At 46.5% G+C, this 19,976-nt stretch overlaps 2 protein-coding genes across 4 annotated transcripts; one reads left to right on the top strand and one right to left on the bottom strand.

Annotated features, from left to right (window-relative positions):
- Nucleotides 1-31: 31 nt before the first annotated feature.
- On the top strand, nt 32-3,578 carry MTRFR (mitochondrial translation release factor in rescue). Of its 2 annotated transcripts, XM_066562330.1 has the most exons (4): nt 32-48; nt 1,105-1,415; nt 2,099-2,341; nt 3,259-3,578. In XM_066562330.1, exons 2-3 carry the CDS (start codon nt 1,140-1,142, stop codon nt 2,309-2,311), a joined length of 489 nt encoding a protein of 162 aa, XP_066418427.1. In that variant the 5' UTR covers nt 32-48; nt 1,105-1,139; the 3' UTR covers nt 2,312-2,341; nt 3,259-3,578. The 2 variants fall into 2 exon arrangements, with proteins under 2 accessions (XP_066418427.1, XP_066418426.1); XM_066562329.1 differs by having other exon boundaries at nt 2,099-3,578.
- On the bottom strand, nt 3,520-18,150 carry CDK2AP1 (cyclin dependent kinase 2 associated protein 1). 2 transcript variants are annotated; one of them, XM_066562327.1, is made up of 4 exons: nt 17,847-18,150; nt 7,931-8,037; nt 7,115-7,241; nt 3,520-4,378 (listed from the first exon to the last, which is right to left on the bottom strand). In XM_066562327.1, the coding sequence occupies exons 1-4, from the start codon at nt 18,052-18,054 to the stop codon at nt 4,311-4,313; spliced, it is 510 nt and encodes a 169-aa protein (XP_066418424.1). In that variant the 5' UTR covers nt 18,055-18,150; the 3' UTR covers nt 3,520-4,310. The 2 variants fall into 2 exon arrangements, with proteins under 2 accessions (XP_066418424.1, XP_066418425.1); XM_066562328.1 differs by lacking the exon at nt 17,847-18,150 and adding an exon at nt 15,411-15,539.
- Between the last annotated feature and the right edge of the window lie 1,826 nt (nt 18,151-19,976).

Consider the following 19,976-nt stretch of genomic DNA (forward strand, 5'->3'; position numbering starts at 1 on the left):
CCGCCCTCCCCATGGCGTGCGCATGCGCGGTGCGGAGGGCTGGTGGAGGTGAGCGGGGGCCGGAGGGGTCGGGCCTGGTTCGGTTCTCGTTCGGTTTTCGCCTTCCCTGGAGCCGCTCCGCCCCGCCGGGAGCCGCGCTCCGACCCTGACCTCAGCCCTCAGCGCTGCCGCCATTCGAGGGGGCCGCGGCGGGGCGCAGCGCTGAGGGAAATGCAGTAAATTCTCCGGTATCTTCTGTGTTTAGTCCTGCTTTACAGCTGTCCTGTCCAACAGCTGCAGTAGAGGGATCGTGGGTTTTTAAACCTTATCAAGAGTTTTCAGTCCTGGTTTTAAAAAGGGTCCTGTAAGTGTGTAGAGCTGGATGAAACCTGTTAAATAAAGGCTCGTTCAGAACTAGCCAGAAGCGCTGCTCGGTTTTCTGTATGTATTCGTCATTGTAAAATGTCACTAACTTCTGTAGCAGCTGCCAATAAAAGTTTTCTTTTAATTATTTTTTGATTTGAAGAGTTATGTTCAAATTTTCTGTTTATTGCCAAGTTGAAACTGAAATATTTTCTTCTGAGTCAAATAAAGTATTTCAAGCATAACAGCATGTACTGTTTGAATTGCTTACCTAATACTGAAGAATGACATTTGACAGGAGTAGGAGCTGACATTCCTCATTATCCATGAGGAAAATGCACACTTCAGGCATACCTTTGTGCCTTTGTTAATAATATTGTGAATTCCTTGACCTGGGAATAATCACGTTCCCCGTGAGGCTGTACAGGTCAGACTGCAAGACTGAAATAATCTCTTTTCCCTCTGTTGTTTTGTTTGGTTTTTTTTTTTTCTTTTTATATGTTTAGTAGTTTCCAAGTATTGGTAGGAGTATTCTTTTATTTACTGTTTTCCAGATCCCTTTCAAAATATTTTAAGAAACATCATTATATTGAGAACCAAAATTCTGTTCAGCATGGTAAATATTTCAAGGCAAATGAAACCAATTCAGATAACCTCGAAAATAAATCTGAATATTGAAATACTGCTCAATATGTGCAGCTAAAATAGCTCATCTTAAGCAAGGATTCTCATGGTAAACAACTCTCTCCCATTCCATTCCAGGTTTTGTTGCAGAGAAGCCTTGTCCTGGTTTCTGTATGAATGTTCCAGGTTTATTTCACTTTGCATTCTTACTGAGAGGGGTGCAAACACCATCATGGACAGGGTGGGTTCTGAGGAAGCAGCAGCTCTCTCTGCCCAGCCTGCCCTTGCTTCAGGCAGCAAGAAAAAAGAACTCTTTGAATCTCCTTGAACTGAGTGAGGCAGAATTAGAAGAACAGTTTGTAAGAGGTGATGGCCCAGGAGGTCAAGCCACAAACAAGACAAACAACTGTGTTGTCCTGAAGCATATTCCATCTGGGATTGTAGTGAAGGTAATTGTGTTTTGTTTTATTGAGTCACAAATTGCATCAAGACTTGCAAGTCTCCTTTCAGAATAAAGCTTTATCACAGTGCAGGTGGCATGGAAGAAAAGTTTATATTTTTTTCATATTTATATTTATATTGTCAAGAGTCTCAGCAAGAAGCAGTCTTGCCTGTCAGCAGATAAATAAACCTGGGGTCAGAGCTCCTTTTCCTGGCTTTGCCACCCAGTTACAGTTCTGTAGTTTCCAATTAAATTAATCTTCATTGTAGCTGTCACATTCCTGTCCCTCATGTGAGTTAGAATCTCTTCCTTAGCAAATTGATCACTCTGCAGATCCCTTTTAAGCATTTCTCTTACCTACTTCTTGTGGATTAACACCTTGAAATTAATCTCTGCTTCCTGTCACAAGGGGAAGACACAGTTAAGTTAAACTCAAGCAGCTTTCCTGGGTAAGATGGGAAGCATTAAAGATTAATGCAAAAACCAGTCTGATGAGTTACAGTAGCAAATAATTATTAAAATATATCATCTGGATTTAAAAGTTGAAGCTGTTGTTGGTGGGAGGATGCTCTTGGCTTGGGGAGGAGGGGATTTTCTTTATTCTAACAGTAGGAATGTATAGACTGAAAGGGAAAGCTGAAGAATAAACAGGTAAAAGTTTCAGTAAAAATGTTCTTTGTATTTCTCCAGTGTCATCAGACAAGATCAGTGGAAAAGAACCGAAAGATTGCCAGAGAAATCCTGCAGGAAAAAGTTGACCTTTTCTACAAAGGAGAAGACAGTGATGTTTTTAAAGAGAAGAAAACATCAGAGAAGCAAAAGCAGGAGAAAAAAAGAAGAGCAAAGGAAAACCTAGAAAGGAAAAAGCTTTTTAAAGAGATGCAACAATTGGATAAGGAATAAACATTTGAAATTTTGCCTTGCCCTGGCAGGGTAAGAGAATTGTTTGTCATTAGACCCAAACACTTTTCCCACTAACAAATGATGCAGGGCTTCATAAGCACAGCTGAAACCCCAGTGCTGACCTGCTGTTCCTGCAAAGCTGAGCAGATAAAAGCACTCATGTACTCCTGCCTCTCCCTGCCATCATCTCATTAATCACATTCAGCAATCAGTTTTTCTGCCAGGTCCAGGAGATAAAGGAATCCTTGTTAAAGAGGAGCTATAAGCTTTCCACCATTGTTAGCACAGACCAAAAAAAAATCAATAGATTTCCTCTTGTGCAGATGACACCTTGGGCTGCTTCCTGGGAGCTCCAGCACACGAGAACAGCACTAAAGGTTCTCACTTCCCATTCTTACCCAGGCAGTGCCTTCAGTGACATAAATCCCTTGCAAACTGGGACCAGGTTTGGGTGCTGGTTGTGGTGGTGTGAACTGAAGAGACTCCAGCCACTGGTTCTGATCCTTCAGCTGAACAAATGCTCTGTCCTGCTCAGCTCTGGATAAAATTTACCCAGCAGCTTTCCAGATCTGACCTGGAGTGGTGCTGAGCACTGGGGCACAGGGAGGGCCTTCCTGCAGGTCAGGGATGGTCACTCATGGCCCTCCAGTTCAGGGGTAAAACTGAGACATTACAGATAAAAAATTACCTGTCTTGGAAGCTGACTCCATCCAAACTGTGAATTAATTAATTAGAGTTGTTTGTTATGTTTATGCTGTGCTGCAGTTCAGCTTGGCCATGTTGGTACCTTCACTCATTTTGACAGTTTCCCATTTTATAGGAACAAATGCAGCTGTGTTTCCTTTGTCACCATTCCTCTGAAGCACTCCTGAAGTACATTTTTCCTGCTTTTATCCTGTTAACAACTCCAGCAGCTTAACCAGAACTTCTCTTTGATTTTTGGACAGCACCCTCACCAGCTGCCACCATGTTTTGGCCTTCAACAAAGCCCCAAAGCCAGAGTATGGATTTTGAAGGCAAGAGAGACTTCTAGAACTTCCCCTCGCAGAGACAGCTGTACCCTGTGCCATGCATGGAGTGCTCCAGCAACCTGCAGGCCCCTTCCTTGTCCTTTCCTAAACTCCTGCATGAAGGCTAAATTTTCATCTGTTGACAGCTCTTGCTCCTTTAATCTGATTAAAGTGACTGTACATAGTTTTAATACAAACTGTTAATGAAAATAAGCTTTATTACGTCAAGTAATAAATACATACAAAGATGCAAATAACAGTTTTAGTAATTTATCCAGAATGTTCATTTTTCTTTTCTTTTTTTTTTTTTTTTGCAAACTTTAAACTGAAATCTCCAGCCTTAATGTAGAAATTAGCTTTCCAGGACCTTGTTATTATTTAATAGGTTCCCCTATTTTCCATATAGCTCATGCACTTTAAGTGGACTTCAAAGCACTAACAGTCATGCAAATGTTTATGCAAAATGAACAAAAAAAGGAAAAATAAGAGAAGGGGAAGGTTATTTCTAAGCAGGGTCTATGCTGTATGACAAATTGTGACTTAGCAGACTACTAGGTACAGCATGCTATTCTGCATTTATTAAAAAAATCCTTAGAGCTTATGTCAAACTTTGAAAGATTGACGTTTTGGGGATAAGTGAACATAGTCAAAGGAAAAACAAAAAACAGAATGAGGCTGTGGCTGGATAAGAAGAGAACTGAAATATAGCCTGGGAGAGAAAGAGCATTCCTCTGCATGCACTTCAGTTTCCATGTTTTAGAAACATTTTAGGGAGTTTTAATGTCTTTAGAAAATGCAAACCCTCAGTAAGGTGAAAAATCCTTGGGTTGTTTTTTTTTCCCCCGTTGTTAACTGTACATTTTTGCAAGGGCAAAACAACGGTAAAACATTCAAAATAAAGGAGTTTGTCTGAATGTTTCAAGAGTCAAAAAGAATAAGTGTTACTTTTTCTTCATGGGGAGATGGAGAACCTTGCAGCTGAAGCTGGGCTAGGACCTCGCATTTCGCTCCGTCTCGGCCAGGCACTCCCGGACTAATCCTCTAGCATGGATAATGCCTGCAAAAGAGGTGCTGGTTTAAATCATCCCATCAAAAGTGTTTGAAATCATCCCATTCAGGCCACACTTGCAGTGACAGTGCACAGAAAGGTTTATGTATTTCTGTCCCCAGTTGCCAAGGCTACCAGAGAAGGCCTCAGCAGAGGGGACAGCCCCAAACTGCCGCTAAACAAATCTGCCTTCCCAAACTTGCATTGTAAATGGAAAAGGGACTAAACCAGGGATCAGAACACAGTAAGATTTGTAAGTCTGCAGTGGCAGGTAGGTCTTAATGTGCAGTGTGGGCCTCCTTAAAATCAAAGATTTAAGGGGGGGAAAAAAAATCTTACCTACCAGTGGGTTATTTTGCCAGTGGAGTGAAACAAATTACAAAGTTACTTGGGGAGTCATTTTAGCAAGCTCTTAATGCCTTGGGATAGTTCTCCTCTGGGAGAATGCATCAAAATCCAAGACATCATAATGCTGTTAAAGACAAGTTGTGTTTCTCATGTAAAAATAAGATTTTTTTTTTATGGTGCGCACAGAAAGTTCCCCCTAACACTGGCTCAGCTCCCAGTGTAAATCATCACCCCTTTACATGCTGCTCTCATCTGATGGACATAATGTGGAATTTTCCTCTCTAAGTCCTGTTACCTTGAGTTCCAGCAATCTGGACTTTGGTTCATAATCCTGGAACTAAACGTGGATTCATGCTCACAGAGCTGCTGGAAGAGCAGAGCTTGAGAGAGGTGTTAAAATGAGAGGTGGACAGATTTTCCTACAAGAAAGGTTAATATTTCGCTGACTAGGCAAGACAGAAGGTGATTTCTCTGCTCATCATGCTCCTTAAGAAGGCAGAGGAAGGGCAGTAAGGCAATAGAAGGGGGTTAATCTCTAGAGAGAAAGGTTTCTGTTTCTAGAAGGCTCCTAGCCCAGATCACAGCAGCTGCCTGCTGACCTGGGAGGACTCGGTGAGTGCAAGGCTTGGCAGAGGGTTAAACTGCCACGGAGGAGGAAAGCTGCAGCTGTGGGATGCAGAAACATGAACTCAAAGCAGCGTGTTAGACCTGGATCTGGTGGCAGGATGCCCAGTTCATGCAGCAGAACTACTCTGAATAATGTAGAACACTGGGAATTGGGCCAGTTTTAGAGGTCAGTAGTGCTCAGGAGCAGGCAGAGCTGGGGACAGGGACTTTATTCAGGGATAACCTCCGTGGCCATGGAGGCAGCAGTCACGTGTTACCCTCAATCATTCTGCTCTCACACTTGCACATGCTCCTTCAGCCACCAGGCTCCCAAAATGGAAAGAGAGGTACCTTTGTGACCAAAAGATGGCAGCAAAAAGTATTTATTCAGGATTTTGTGCAACACTGGCAAGTCACAGTGGCAGCATTGTATCTTAAACCTATCTTGTTGCAAGAGGCAGCAAAGCAACTTTTTCCTCACTGAACCAAACCATCCAGCCCAGAGAACATCTGCATCTCTCTCAGTCTCTCTCAAGCTGTCCCCATTAGCCTGTTGCCATTCATGATCTATTAATACTGACTCAGGCAATGCAATAAAGAGAGACTCCAGCAACATTGATTTTAGCTGGGCCAGATTCCACTTAGCACTCATCAGCAGACTTTATTGCATCCTTTCCCAGAACAGCTACTAGTCATTTTATTGCATGTCATGGCAGATATATTACTCTTCCATAATGGCTGAGCCTTAAATAAAGCTTTGTAGTCTGGGGTAAGTGTAAGGGGGATTTGCAAGGTGCTGAACTTAGTCTGTTACAATAACATTCCCATTCCGGGTTGAATGCATGAGCCAATCTCATCACAAGGACCACAGGAAGGGAGGAAAAAGTGAGCATGTCATGCTAGAGAAGGAGAGAACTGCCAGTGCAACTGTTGTCTGTGGCCCTTCAGGGTCATTTCAGGAGCTGGAGCAGTGGAATGTCCCGTGTCTGCTCCTTCAGAAATATCCCTGCACGTCCCCTGCAGAGGACAATGCCAGGCTGATGTCAGCAGTGGGACACGCAGGGGTTTCTTTTACACTCCAAGGAAGGGGCTTTATTACCCCTTTTAGCTGACAAAGCAAAGCTGGAGACACTCATCAGCCAGCCCTAAAAGCTGCTCTGTCCCTTTCTAGTGGACTTTTAATGACACGCACTTGACAGGAGGCAACAGAGCCTAAGCAGCCCCACTCTCCTCTGCAGAGGGTTCTGTTCATGTTTGACATCCCAGCCTGAACAGCCTCCCCTAACACCTTTTTGGGGATTTTTTTGTAACTCTTTTCTCCACCAGCCTCAATGAGAACTACCACAGAGTTGTATTTCTTTAGGCAAAATGCACTTCAGTGAATATTCCTGGGCCAAGTAGTTGGGAGATGGGTATGAGATGTAAACAATGCTTGGCTGTGGATTTTGGGGAGGTGGGAGGAAAGGGAATTGAAAGAGCAAGAAAATCGCCAGGAGACTGAAAGAATGTATCCATGAAAGGTTCTAGAATATGAATTATTTGAATTTGATTTTGAATTACTAACTGAAACTCCCTGTATGCACATAAGACACTTTTTGTCGCTGTTTATCTATCAAATACTGCTCAGACAGAGCATACCAAGGTCTCAGTTGCTGGTTAATCCTCCCACTTTCAGGAGGAGCTCAAGTTGTCTCTTTTCAAAGGAAATAGTTGTCATTAAGCTGTATACAAGTAGTCAGTGCACAAAGTGGATGGGAAATGATTATTTTTTAAAAGAAGTTTAAAAGTTACCTCTTTTTAGCCTCTCCATCGCACTTTTACTCCCAGCATATGTAGGTCTAATCTCTTTTCCTAATTCTTCTATGATAGCTAGAAGTTCTGCATATTTGCTCTGTGGTACTTGACTGCTGCTGGTGCCCTGTAGTTGAAAGTAGATTAATCTCAGTCAAATACTGTAAAAACAAAACAATTACAAGAAACAGCAAGTGGAAGGTTATGGAAGACCAGAAATAGCCCTGGAAATCACTTTTTAAAAGAACAAAATTTTGGGATTATTATATAAACTTGATTTTTTAAAAAATTGCTGCTACAGTTGGACACAATGCTATGTGCCCTTCAAAAATGGGGATCAACTGTGAGGATGCAGTTGCAAGCCTTGGACTTTGGGTGAAGCAAAGTTAAAACAGTCCTGCAAAACCAGCAAACCTGGAACTGCTTACTTAACCCTGTTTCTGGTTTTTCCATGTTTCAGTGAATATTTTGTGGAGAAATTTACCAGGTGGGGAGACCGAGAAGATAAAACTGAATAGAAATATTGAGCTTTTAACAAATAACTTTAAAATATGTACATGCCCTTACAGAATATAATTCATTTCTCTGTGACTCAGACAGGACAGGACTAGCAGTTAATTAGGAACCAACCTCACTCAGCACTCAGCTTAGCCTAATTTGATCCCCAGACATGTGCAAGGAAGCAGTCTGCCATTTGGGTTTGATTTCAGACCTTGGTGGGAGGGAGGAGCACCTCAGATTACAGCCCACAATCCCTGCCACCATGCAAAGGCAGGGTCAGTGATCTGATAAAAAGGAAAAGAAGCAGAGCTGTACCTGCATCCCTTGTGTATAGCCTAGGGATGGGGGGCCATAGTCGTTTATGAGCTGTCTGTATTGTGCTGATGTTGCCATACTTGTGGAGGGAGAGTGAACACCCCCAGCTGCAGAGAGAAAAGAAAAAAAAAAAAAGAAAACAAATTTTTATTACCTAAAGATTAATTAGTCTGTTACACTGGGACACATTTTAATCACTTCTTCCTAAAGCTGTGACCTCTCACCTTTGCCTGAGATCACTAATGACATTTCTGAGTGTCACTGCTAGGAGGAGAATGGCTGAATTAATGCTTCTCTCATGTTTGATGAACACTTGGAAATAGCACAGCCTGCAGCATTATCAGTGCAAATTGTTTGCCTAAAAGTGAAGCAGAGTGCAGCATGACAGGTTGTTCTGCCTAGACAAACTGCAAGTATTAAGGAGCCCTATTTTTGCATATATACATTCCACACAGATGAGTCTAATGTGCCAGGCTATTTTTACTTTTTCAGTGCAAGTTATCTGAAAGTAATTTTGCAACTCAAAGTGTCATCACATGGTCAAAGCAAGTTACCCTCAGTACTATTTTCAGCCAATGCCAAAACTATTCCTAGGGAACAGTCAGTTGTGGTACATCAGATCTGCTGCTCATTGTGTGACATCGGAGGCGAGGAGTGCTACCATTATTCCTCTTTGTGTGATATCAAACATTTTTAGTCAAATTGTGCTGTATAAGTAGATCAAAGGGAAAATAACATCACTTTGTGTTATGGTTACTTTTTCTAAAGTTATAAAAGATTATATTCACATCTAATGAGTTTTGAGTCAGTCACCAGCTCCAGAAACAGACTCTAATGTCATCACTGACAAACTGCTCCAGAAATGAGCAATCAAAAACACTTTCTCCCCCTTGTCCCACAATGGTAAGAATTTAGGTTTGAGAAACAACGGTTTGATTTTTTTTTTTAAGGGGTTTAATTATACTGCCCACTTCACAAGTGTGCTAAAAACCCTGCTGGTTATGCACTTGGGATCAAGGGAGCACCACAGCACTGAACTTCTTCGCTCTTGCAGCCCAAGTGCCCTTGCATCCATGGATGCTGCTGTCTTTGCCTGTAGGCACAGACACAGACTGCCTGCTGTCTGGAAATATCTCCCCCCTTACAAACTCCTTTGCTGAAAATTCCCAACTGTCTTTCAGATGAGGAACAGATCTCATTTACCAGCCTTCATTTAAATCTAAATTAAACTGATGCTAAAAGTCACTGGGGCTCAGAACTATGTAAATCTCTAGCTTTGTTTTAAAGTTGCAAATTACTTCATTCCTATTTCCCCCTCTCTACAAAAAGAAAGGGCCAGCAGTTACTCTGTAAAAAGCTCTGCTGAACATAGTGGAACAGACTCTTTTCCTCAGATGGGAAGTCTCTTTCCACTTCACAGTTATCACAGGATATCACTCATTACAAGGAGAGAGCATGTTCTTAATTTTTACTAGTTAACCAGAGGTGAAATCCCAAAAAGGCAAATTGGGCTGGTCACTAAGTCACCTTGGAAAAAAAAAAAAAAAAAAAGGCAAAGTTTCTCTTTGTCTTTAACAAAGCTGCTAAATTTTATGTCATTACAACCTGCAGTTTCATCACTGAGGTTTCACATGGAGCTAATTTTGCTTAAGCATAGTAAATCCCCCCCAAAAAACAACACAGCCATAGAGTAGGGCACTGTAGGAACAGCACAGTTGTCAGCCACTCTCTCAATTAGTTCTTCACATTATCACCTCAAAATACATGCACAAGTGTAAGATCTCTCCATGTGAAACTCAGTACTTCAAGTCCAGATGACTGAATTTCAACAATTACCAAACATGACACAACAGCAAACCGCATCTCTTTTCCAAGGTCTTCAAAATGCTTCAAAAACATTAATGAGCCCCTTGTGCTGCAAGGTAAGAAGGTTTAATTACCTCAATTAAGCAGAGAAAGGCTTAAGTGATTTTTCCTCACGTACAATAAAACAAAAGATCCATCCTGCAAAGACTTGTCTCTGAACTGTTGTTGCAAGCAGTCACATCCAAGAGCTGGGAGCTCCAAACTGGATGTGGATAAGGCAGGGACTCCCAGGACCAGACTTAGAATCCTGCTCTGCTCACTGAGCAAAACTGAGCTGCAGCCCATGCAAAACTTAGAGCAACTTACTGATCCCATATGGGTTGATGAAAACATAGTGGTTAAGGATATCAGGAGATGGTGGGCATTGGACCAGGGGTCACAGCACTAAGCCTGGCTTGGGAAGCACTTGGATAATGCTCTCAGGCACGTGCTGTGAGTCTCAGGGTGTCCTGGCTGATGGGTCCCTTCCAACTCAGCATGTTCTGTGATATCACAGCACAGACAATTCAGCGATTGTTTCACATTCTGTGATTTTAGCAATGACACACACTTGGTCTGCAGGAGATAACAGCGCGGGGTCCATTCGATAGGACAGACAAACTCTCCAACACAAAGCAGAGAGTTGGCTGACCGAGAAAAGTTTCACAGGCGTGGAAACAGCCCAGAGGCCTGACCCCAGCTGTGGCTGGGTGACACCGAGGGACAAAAGGGAGCAGGGAGCGAGGAGCGATGCGCGGAGCGGCGCGGCCGGGGCGCTGCAGAGCGCGCTGCAGACACTAGAGGCCATCTGAGAGCGCCGGGCCCTGCCAAGTGACAGAGCCTGGTAACCATGGTGAGTTTACCCGTTTCTTTGCAGTCTGCATCAAAAATGTAATAAGACATAATGCCATGCGCCGACCACTTTATCAGCAGCAGCAGCAGGCCCGGAGAACAAAGGAAAGGATTTGGCTTGGCCGCGGTACCAGGCTCCATACATCCATGTCAGAAGTTGTGCCAGTCAAACTCGGCTGGAGGGGGGGAAAAAAGGAAAAATCCTTGGTTTCACCTCAATTTTAAATGATGCGGTCATGAAAATGAAATTAATTGGGGGGTGGGGGGGTAATAGTATCTCACAGGGCAACAAGCTTTTTGACCTCTCACTTTGTATGTTAATCTCAGGGAGAAGCCCTGGGTCTTGGATGACTATTACTCAATTAACCCAAAATTCAGCTGCATGTCTGAGCAGTCTGTGTATCTCGGATTTAAAAAAATTTAAAAACCCCCACCAGATATTGCTATTATAGTTAGAAATTAGGCCAGGAAGTCTCACAGTCAATACCCAGTCAAAAATCGGTGTGATGATTAGGTATTCACTAGAGAGAAAAAAGGAGGGGGGATCTAAATTGAGGCTTGCTCTCTCCAACGTTAAAATGACAATGGAGACAGTTAAGAACTGACAGAATGAAAAGGGAGTGTGCTTGGTACTGAATTTCAGTGGCACCCTCTATCACATCCCAAATTGTCTTAGTGCTTGCTGTTGTTTAAAACCTAAATTAATACACACATTTTCCTCCCTTCACTTTCCCAATTAAATGTACACAAAACCTTGTAGATCCCCACTTATTCTAGAGCAAACAATGTCATTTATTTCTGTATTCTAGCAGAAGACTGCCACAAGCATTTCTCCCCACAAAAATATAGTGATTTTCTTGTTAATTAATATTAATCTTTATTAATTATGGGGGGGTATAGCAAACAGAAATGAGATTTTGGTATCAAAATCTCTTCCTTCCAGCAGTCTCTCTCAGCCCAAATTAACACCCTGAGAGACAAAGGATCTCAAATCAATCTTTGTTTGCCTAAACTCCTGCTGACCAGGAACCTTCTCATTAATTCCTGATAGGTTTGTAGGGATCCCTTCAGCTCCAAGCCTGAGCAACGATGACCAATTTGCTGCTTCAAGATGTAATTCTTAATTCTATTACTGCTGCTTGCTGGAAAAATAACAGGGAAGGCAACTTGCTGAGCACCCTGAAGGAAACAGCAGGAGCAGGAACACTTGGGTACACTCACCTGATCCACTTTGGCAGATGCCAAGGCATCCACACAGCTCAGCTACCCCCCTGTTCCACAGGCAGCAAAGGAAAACCAGGAACGGTCACACAACTCACTGAGTTACTCGTGTAGGACTGACTTGGACAAGCCAAGGGCCAAACCCCCTGGATGTGTGTTTTCCAATCCCACTGCATGTGTGTTTCTCTTCTGCCCTGTACTTTGTAAGGCCCTATAAAACCACATTTTACAGACCCTTTCCACACATGAACACAAGAGCATGTAAGAGGAGATACCTGCAGCCTGGACTTTATCCAAGGTACGTGGTGCAGTCAGTGGAATCTCAACAGTTCTCCCTCTGTTTCACAAACCCTGCAAGCTGAGGCTGCTTGAAACATCAAGGCTGTTGCCATTTCAGCGGCCCGTGGTCACCACCCCTCCAGAGCCCAGGGCTGGAGGTCGCTGCCTCTGCCACACCCTGCAGAACCTCCTCATGGAGTCCTGACCATATGGGCTACCAGACAACGAGGCTGGTACTGAAAGGATATAAATTCTTCTGTCCTAAACTAGGCAACTTTGCAAGAAAACACGTGAGAAATGCTCCTGAAGCTGCCTTGCCAACACTCACCGTGAGGCATCCTCGAGCACCAGGGGAGAGGTAACAGCTTCATCCAGCACAGCTATTTCTGCAGCGAGTAGCTGAAGACAGCTGGAGTGTTTTGGCTGACTACAAGAATATTTTATTCCTTAGCCCTCTATACTCTTTGGTTTGGGTTCAACAAGAGCTCCTTGCCATCCATGGGACACCACATGCATGTCTACACAAGTGGATCCACGGCACAGCCAAACCACACACTGAATTCTAACAGCAGCTGCCAACCCAGAGCTCAAACAGAGCCCCCGCTCCCCCCAAACTTCCCATAATTTTTAAAATTTAAAATAATGGACCCTGTTCTCATTCGCACAAACCATTCCTTATAGCACTGGCTGTGAAAATTGTATTTTCACCCACTATTTCTCCCTTGAACAGCCCTTGTGGAAGGAACAGACCTTTCTTTGAATAAAACTATTTCCTTTAAAAAAAACGCAGTGCGCAGACACATAAATATGTTCTCAAGAACTAGGACATTCTTTATCGTAACAGCCAGAGGCCTTGCTCTTTTGATCTGTCACACTCTGGGCCTTTCCTCTGCTACTCTTGTGCTATTTAATCTTTCCATGTGGATAACGGTCATGGTTTATGTCTCCTCTTCCTGCCCTCCTGTCTCTTTCTTTATCAGGAAAACTAAAGCCAGTCCCTTGACTCCCCACCATTCTTCTTTTCTTGCTTAAGCTATTCCTACACCAGCAAGTTATTTGGCACCACAAGGAACAGATCAAGAGATTAAAGCATTTGGTATGTGTACACCACATGTAGCTGGCCTAAGGGGGTATGACTTAAGGTTAGATTTTAGTCTGATCCCCCAGACTAGGAGGGCATGGTTCAAAGCTGTGCCATCTTTGGTTTGGATCCCTGTGTTCCCCTTGCAAGGGATGGAGCATCCGTGTTGCACAACTGGAGCAGAGCTCCTGGGCCACTTTTATCCAACAGGAATCCAGTTAGCCTGAACCCAAACCACTCTGCAGCAAAACCAAGGTGCTGGGTGGGGACCGTGGAGATTGGCTGACTGTGAAAACCACACTGTGAAAACTGCTCTCAAGCAAAACACTCGGGGAGGCAAAGCCAAAAGTGCCCATTTTCTAAATGCCCAAACAAGTCCACTTCAAAAAAATTGCTAATTCTGAAACATGTTTAGAGAGCTTCTTTTTGCATCATACTTAACTTCACATGGACTTCAAGAGATCAGGGATCCAGCAAATTTCAGTCTGAACTGGAGAGGGGAGCATATTTCCTAGAAATTATCCCCCCTGCTAAGGCACAAACACTTTGCTCTCTGTTCTGCCTACAAAGAGTATTCTTTCCAGTACTCCCACTCCAAAAACAACCTCTCAATATGGTCAACAATATCAAACAGAAGCTGTCTCTGTAAAGGGCGACAAGCAAGCCATGTGCTCCAGCAAGTCTGCAGTGCGGTGCTGAGAACAGAAGGGCCGGCCTCGTGTGCTGGTATCATTTCTCAGGACTGAATGGAACTGGTCTCTCCAGCTGCCAGCTACAGCCCCAGACAGGGAAATGGTTTTCATTTCACCTCCCAGTGAGAATTTGCACTTTTCACAAGAAACTTGTGGTTGCTGCAAGGTTCGGCAGGTGCACTGAGAGCCCCTTTGGTCCTCAGCTCCAGCAGCACTTGTTGTACAGGCCACGACTTGTTCATGTGGAGCCAAGACACAGCTCCTTCCCTTGTCACTGTCAGCTGGAATTGGTGTTTCCAGACCCTACAAATGACAGTTTTTAAGCTTTTTTACATGAACAGGACTTTGTCTCAAAACCTGACATTTCTGCAAGAATGAGAATGAAAGTAAAAGAAAATCCCAAGCTGTTTCTGCTAGCTTCTGTATCTTGAAACACATTTTCTCTGACCTGTGCTTAGTCTAAACAAAATAGGAATGCTGGTGAATATCCACTGAGCCAGAAAACACATGAAAACATGGTGAAAAACAAACTACAGACCTATTCACAGCTGGTGTAAGTGTCAAGTTCAGCTTAAGTCAATGGAGATGCTCTACTTCACCTCAGCTCAGCAGCTGGTCCCTTACAGAGAAATAAGTCAAACAATATGAAACACAAGACAGATGAGGAGGAAACAGTACTTCCCAGGAATCAGTAGGATAAGCAAGAGAAGACAAACAAATCAAAACATGGTTGTTAGAAAAGGTAACAGAGGTTCCCCTGGGACACTGCAGGGTCAGGTGAGGCTGGGCAGGTAGAGCCACTGCAGGTCCTTAATAGAGCTCATTTACAGCCCAGGCAGAGAAGGTGCTTGTGCAGGAGATTAAATGGGGGTCCCCAAGCACAGGCAGCTTGGAATTGAAAGCTTGGGGTACTACATGCAGGAACCCAATTCCCTGAGCACAGGCCCTCTAGGAAGGTGACTTCAGAAAAAATTCGGACAAAACACTGCAAGCCTGATTGCAGCCACCCTGGGCCAAGTGTCAGCACTGACCTGGGCAACGGGGAAGAGGAGCAGGCACTGAATTTTGCTGTGACAACACATTCTCCTTCCCTCAGCCTGGTGTAAGGCAGAGGAGTCAGCACCCAGATGCTTCCAGCATCCTGAGTCACTTGTGGAGCAGCTGCATTTTCCTCACCCGCAGTCATCCCCAGATCTGCCGACAACCCACAGAGGTTTCCTCCCCGTATTTCCTCCTCCACATCCAGCTCCTCTCCCTCTGGACTTCAGTCCAGGACTGGATTCCCAAAGCATGCTCCCATGCAAGAACAGAGCCCAGGCACCCACCAACCACAACTGCTTCATCTCACTGATGTGCAGTTTAAGTATAATTTTTGCAGAGTGGCTACTCTCAGCCTCAACTTGAGAGGAGTTTGCTCTGCAGCAAGGACGCGGCTCCAAGAGCTGAGTCGACACTGCCTTCCCAAATACTCCTGCACCAGAAGCCCTGCACTGCAGGGAAGCAGCATTACCTCCCAGAGGAAAATCCCTGTGAGATCCACAGCTGCCCAGAGCCCTCCGTCGGCCGAGACCAAAATATTCAGCATTCATATAGAGAGGTTTCTGCAGGGCTGATTTCAGGCCAAAAGGGACAGATTTCCTGTTTTCCTCTCCTCTGCAGGACGGTGGGGGGGGGTGGGGGGTGGGGGTCCTTCACCCCAGTTTTGGAAGCAAACCCAGGATTTATCCTCCTGGCTGGGGGGCATTTAATTTAGGCACAATAGAGAAGCAATCTCCTCCAAATCAGAATTAAGCTCCAGAAAGGAGGGGGCCATTTGCAGTCATATCACTCTGAATGCGATATGTGCAACTGCAAGGACTGCTTTGTCTAAGTCCCTTGGCCTTAGGCCACGGTGCTGGCAATACCACTAGCTAGAGGAAGAGCTGGTGCGTGAGGATAATGGCAGAAGACAGGGAGGGAAGAGAGAGCCCATTTTGGATTCAGAGGAGGACGTTCTTTCATTGAAAAGATTCTGGGGGTGTTGAGGATGATCCGAACTCAGAAGAGAGGACAACTTAGACAAGAATAGTTCCAGCATGACAGCAAACTGCTGCTAACTTGCCGATACAAGGGGAAAAGGAGGGTGGGAGAGAAAGGGAAGATAAAACTGCATGAAAGAATCCAAAGCCCTGATCGCAGCCGGAGCGTTGGAAAGCACAGACACGGCAGCGAGAGGGCTGGAGACAGAAACTTCACCGCTCGGCTCGCATTGTGCGCGGCATGTCTGAGCCGGGATTTTGCAGTCCCTGCTCGCAGAGCAGCCAGACTCGGATCCCCTCCACTGCATGACCTAATCCCCACCCCTCACCCACCATCGCAAAATACCACCTTTGTTTTCCCTGCAATTTTACGGCTGTTCCGGAGAGCAAGGACCAGGTTCTCGTGGGAGCCGGCAGGAGAACGGTTTCCCTTTGCGGGGCTTTGTTTTGTTTCTTTTTCTTTTTTCTTTTTTCTTTTTTTTTTTTCCCCTCCGCTGACACTTCTGCTTTTTGTCACAAATCCTCGGCACATCCCCTGCTCCCCGACCCTTCCGCAGAGCAGCACTCGAGCCCCACGGTGCGCCCCACACACGACCCCGGCTCCCCGAGCCTCTGCACCCTCGCAGCCCCACCGAGCTCAGCTCCATGCAGGATCGAGGTGGCACAGCCACCTCGGCTCATCCACCAGCTGGTGACGAGTCCTTGCAGTAAAATATGATTGCTGCTCTCCTGGTAGCTAGAACAGAGATGCATCCCGGAGATCCCTTTCGCTCCTCAGCTTCCCAGGATCACAACCACTAACGGTGCTGTAAAAATCACCCAGGCATATTTCCCTCCCTCCTAAACCCAACTCAAAAACTTTTTCTCAGGGAAAAAAAAAAAAAAAAAATCAGCCTGATTTGTGGCTGTCTGATGCCAGTCCTGCAGGCTGGGCTGCGGGGATGGGAGACAAATACGATTTTTTTAAGTCAGAACCAACTTCTCCATTTTGGTGCTGTTTAATCGGAGCCGACGAGCACAGATTAGCGAGATCCCTTCCAAATATCCCACAGCGAAGCAATTGCTGCTGCGGCTTTGTTCAGGCTGCACCGATTCACACACGGAGACCCGATGTACAGCAGCACCGCAGCACCGGCAAAAACCCGCCGGCTGATGCCTTCGGAAATCGGGAAGAGAAAAACGGGGGAACGTAGTTTAAAAAAGAAGAAAAAAAAAAAAGGCAAAAAGTTAACGCTGTCAAGGAAACTTTTTAAAGAGGAAAGTTGGAAAGACTCCTGTACGAATCCAAGGACGAAGAGTGATTTTTAAACAGGAGTTTTTTAAGAAATAGTGCAATCCCTGTGTGCCCCCCCATCCCCAAAAAGTCTCCAGCGAGCGGAGCGGGCTCCTCCGCTCGGGATGCGGGGGAGACTCCGACGGGAGAGCGCTGACCGAGGGTCGCCCCGAGGCGCTGGCGGTGCCTCCGCCGGCGGAGCTCCGGGACTCCCCTCCGGCCCGCGGAGCGCGGCCCGGGGCGGCCCCGCCGCCGGAGGAGGCGTGAGGCGAGGCGAGGCGCGGGGCGAGCGGCCGCACTTGCGGCGTCCCGCCAGCAGCGGTCCTCGCTGAGGCGCCGCCGGAATATTCCTGATCCAGATCAATCAGCCGCCCCGGGGAGCCGAGCATGGAGGAAACCCGGCGGCCGGAGCCCCGGAGCGGCGGCGGCGGCGGCGCGGGGCCGGGCGGGCGCGGTGCCCGGCGCGGGGGCGGCGCGGAGCGGGGCTGGCGGCGCCGGCCGGCGGGCGGGCGGGCGCGGGTAATGGCGGCGCGGAGCCGCTGCCCCGCCATACCGGACTGGGCACAAACTCGAGTCCGGGGCTTCCCCCAGGTGCCGGTGCGGCACCCGCCGCTCGCCTCCCAAACTTGCCACCCAGTTGCCGCCGCGGACTTACCCGGGTTGAGGGGAGTCCCGGGGATGTGGGCGTTCAAGTTGGGCTTGTAAGACATTCCCAGAGACATGGCCAGCGGGAGGAGGAGAAGCGTCCTGAAATTCAGCGAAGCGTCTCCGTGTCTCCCAGACACTTTGGGTTGTTTACAGCAGTAGCAGCACCGGCAAATATGGCCGTCAGTTATATTGACACCCACAATGCAATATATCATCCATACATCATGAGGAGACGCGGATCCAAAAACTTTGGGGGAGAGCCGGCAGCCACCCGCCGCGGCCGCCCGGCGCCCCGCGCACGGCGGCGCGGAGGGCGGGGGCGCGGCGGGCGGGGGCGCGGCGGGGGTGCGCGGCCATCCCCTCACAGACAATGGAGCTCCCCTCAGGGACCGCCGGCAGGCAGCGGGGCGGGCGGGCGGCGGCGGCGGCGCGGAGCCCGGCGGTGGCGCGGGGGGGGGGCTGTTTTAATTAACTTCGGAAAGTTTTGGCACAAGTTGCGGGTTTGGCCGGGCTGTGCCCGCGGCGGGGCGGGCGGCGGCCCCTGCCAGCCCCGGGCGGCCCTCAGGGCGGCCCGCGCGCCGCCGCCTTCCCGCCTCCCCCTCACCTCAGGCCGGGCGTTCACCCCGCGTCCATCCCCCCGCCAATCTCCATGGAAAATACCTGTTGATAATTATAAAATAAAATATTCTTTCTTTTTTTTTTCCTCGCCCGCCCCCCTAGATGCCGCCAAGAAAAAAACTGTCCTTTTTTTATTTCCTTTTTTTTTTTTCCAAACCACTAGCTCTCTCCGCTTGAAGGTGGAAGGTTAATGTGGATTGCAGCTTCTGAGGGACTAAAAAAATAAGGATCTCGTTGACAATTGGCACATTTTCTGCTTGCAAGCAGCAGTAAAACTTCCCCACCAAATTTTTTTTTTTAAATCGGGTTAAATGATGAAGCTTTCCAGCATACGTCTGCCATCAGAACTCATCCTTTGCACTGCTAGATATTCAGGTTTGCTCTTTCTGTTAATTCATATCAAATACATTCAAAAATTGTTCCAGATTTATCCCAACAAAACTGCTTGGGATCTGGACAATCTCTCCTTAGGTGCACAGCTGAGACCCCCCACATCAGACCCCCACGTATATTTTACCAGCAGGCACTCTGAGATTTGATCGTTTTATTGCATGTGCTACTTAATGTCCATCCATGGCCTCATACTGCTCTTAATGGCAGTGACAGCAAACACTGAGAGCCTGATCCTGCTTCTTGGAGATTGGGGCACATTCCTGGTCACTGACCCAGGTCCAGAGTGGCCGGCCCTGCAGAGGGAAGCAGGTAACACCTCCATCACAGAGACATGGAGAAATCAAATTATTTCCTCTGCATAAAGGAGAATTGAGGAAGAATGGGAAAAGAGGAGCAGCTTTGAGCCCCCAGCTCATGCCCTACTGACTGTGCACTGCATGAAAGAAACATCTGAAAATTCTGACTGGTCCCAGATGAAACATCGTTGTATTTTATTTCCACACCAAGTGCTCGACTCCAGCGATCCTGGTGAATTCCAGACTGGCACTGACTGTCCTTACTGATCCATGCTGTGGTCTATTAGAGAGGGGTCCTGAGAGCCCCAGGCTCAGAATTACACGCTCAGGGACAGTAGTTTCACACCAGTGCTTGTGATTACAACTGTGCAATTCTTCTTAGAGCCCTGAAAGGCTGCACTGGTAAACCTTCACTGTGTGAGTGAGAACTCTGCAAACCTAAAGCTCCGCTTCCAGATTTGTAAATAACAGCCTTTCTGTTGAATCCTGGAAGGCCAGCGAAGTCCTGCACACCACTCTGGGATTTTCCATCCTGTGGTTGTTTACAGTCACACCAAGTGAGAGCGGAATGGGAGCACTCAGAGCTTGCCGTGCTTTTCACAGCTTTACACCAACTCTACAAAACTGTGCTCAGAGCAACACTGTGAAGGACAAGATCCCCTGTGTTTTAATAAAGACAGCTTCAAAATATCCAGTATTCTGAGGAGGAGGCAGGGGATGTGGAAAAAGTCCTGTAAAGTTTATTCTTCCTTCAGCACAAGGCACTGCGAGCTTTGGAGCAAGGTGTGAGGGCCAGGCTTGATGAGATGGTCAGGGTTGTAGGGCAGCAG

This window comes from Molothrus aeneus, chromosome 18 (genome assembly GCF_037042795.1).
Source record: "Molothrus aeneus isolate 106 chromosome 18, BPBGC_Maene_1.0, whole genome shotgun sequence".
Taxonomy (NCBI): domain Eukaryota; kingdom Metazoa; phylum Chordata; class Aves; order Passeriformes; family Icteridae; genus Molothrus; species Molothrus aeneus.

Excerpts from the sequence above, each read along its gene's own strand:
- MTRFR (XM_066562329.1), top strand. The coding sequence starts at position 1,140 with ATGAATGTTCCAGGTTTATTTCACTTTGCATTCTTACTGAGAGGGGTG. Across the intron at positions 1,416-2,098 it reads CATCTGGGATTGTAGTGAAG|TGTCATCAGACAAGATCAGT; the intron begins GTAATTGTGTTT and ends GTATTTCTCCAG.
- CDK2AP1 (XM_066562327.1), bottom strand. The coding sequence starts at position 18,054 with ATGATATATTGCATTGTGGGTGTCAATATAACTGACGGCCATATTTGC. Across the intron at positions 7,242-7,930 it reads GCTATACACAAGGGATGCAG|GGCACCAGCAGCAGTCAAGT; the intron begins GTACAGCTCTGC and ends TTTCAACTACAG. Across the intron at positions 4,379-7,114 it reads GATGGAGAGGCTAAAAAGAG|GCATTATCCATGCTAGAGGA; the intron begins GTAACTTTTAAA and ends CCTCTTTTGCAG.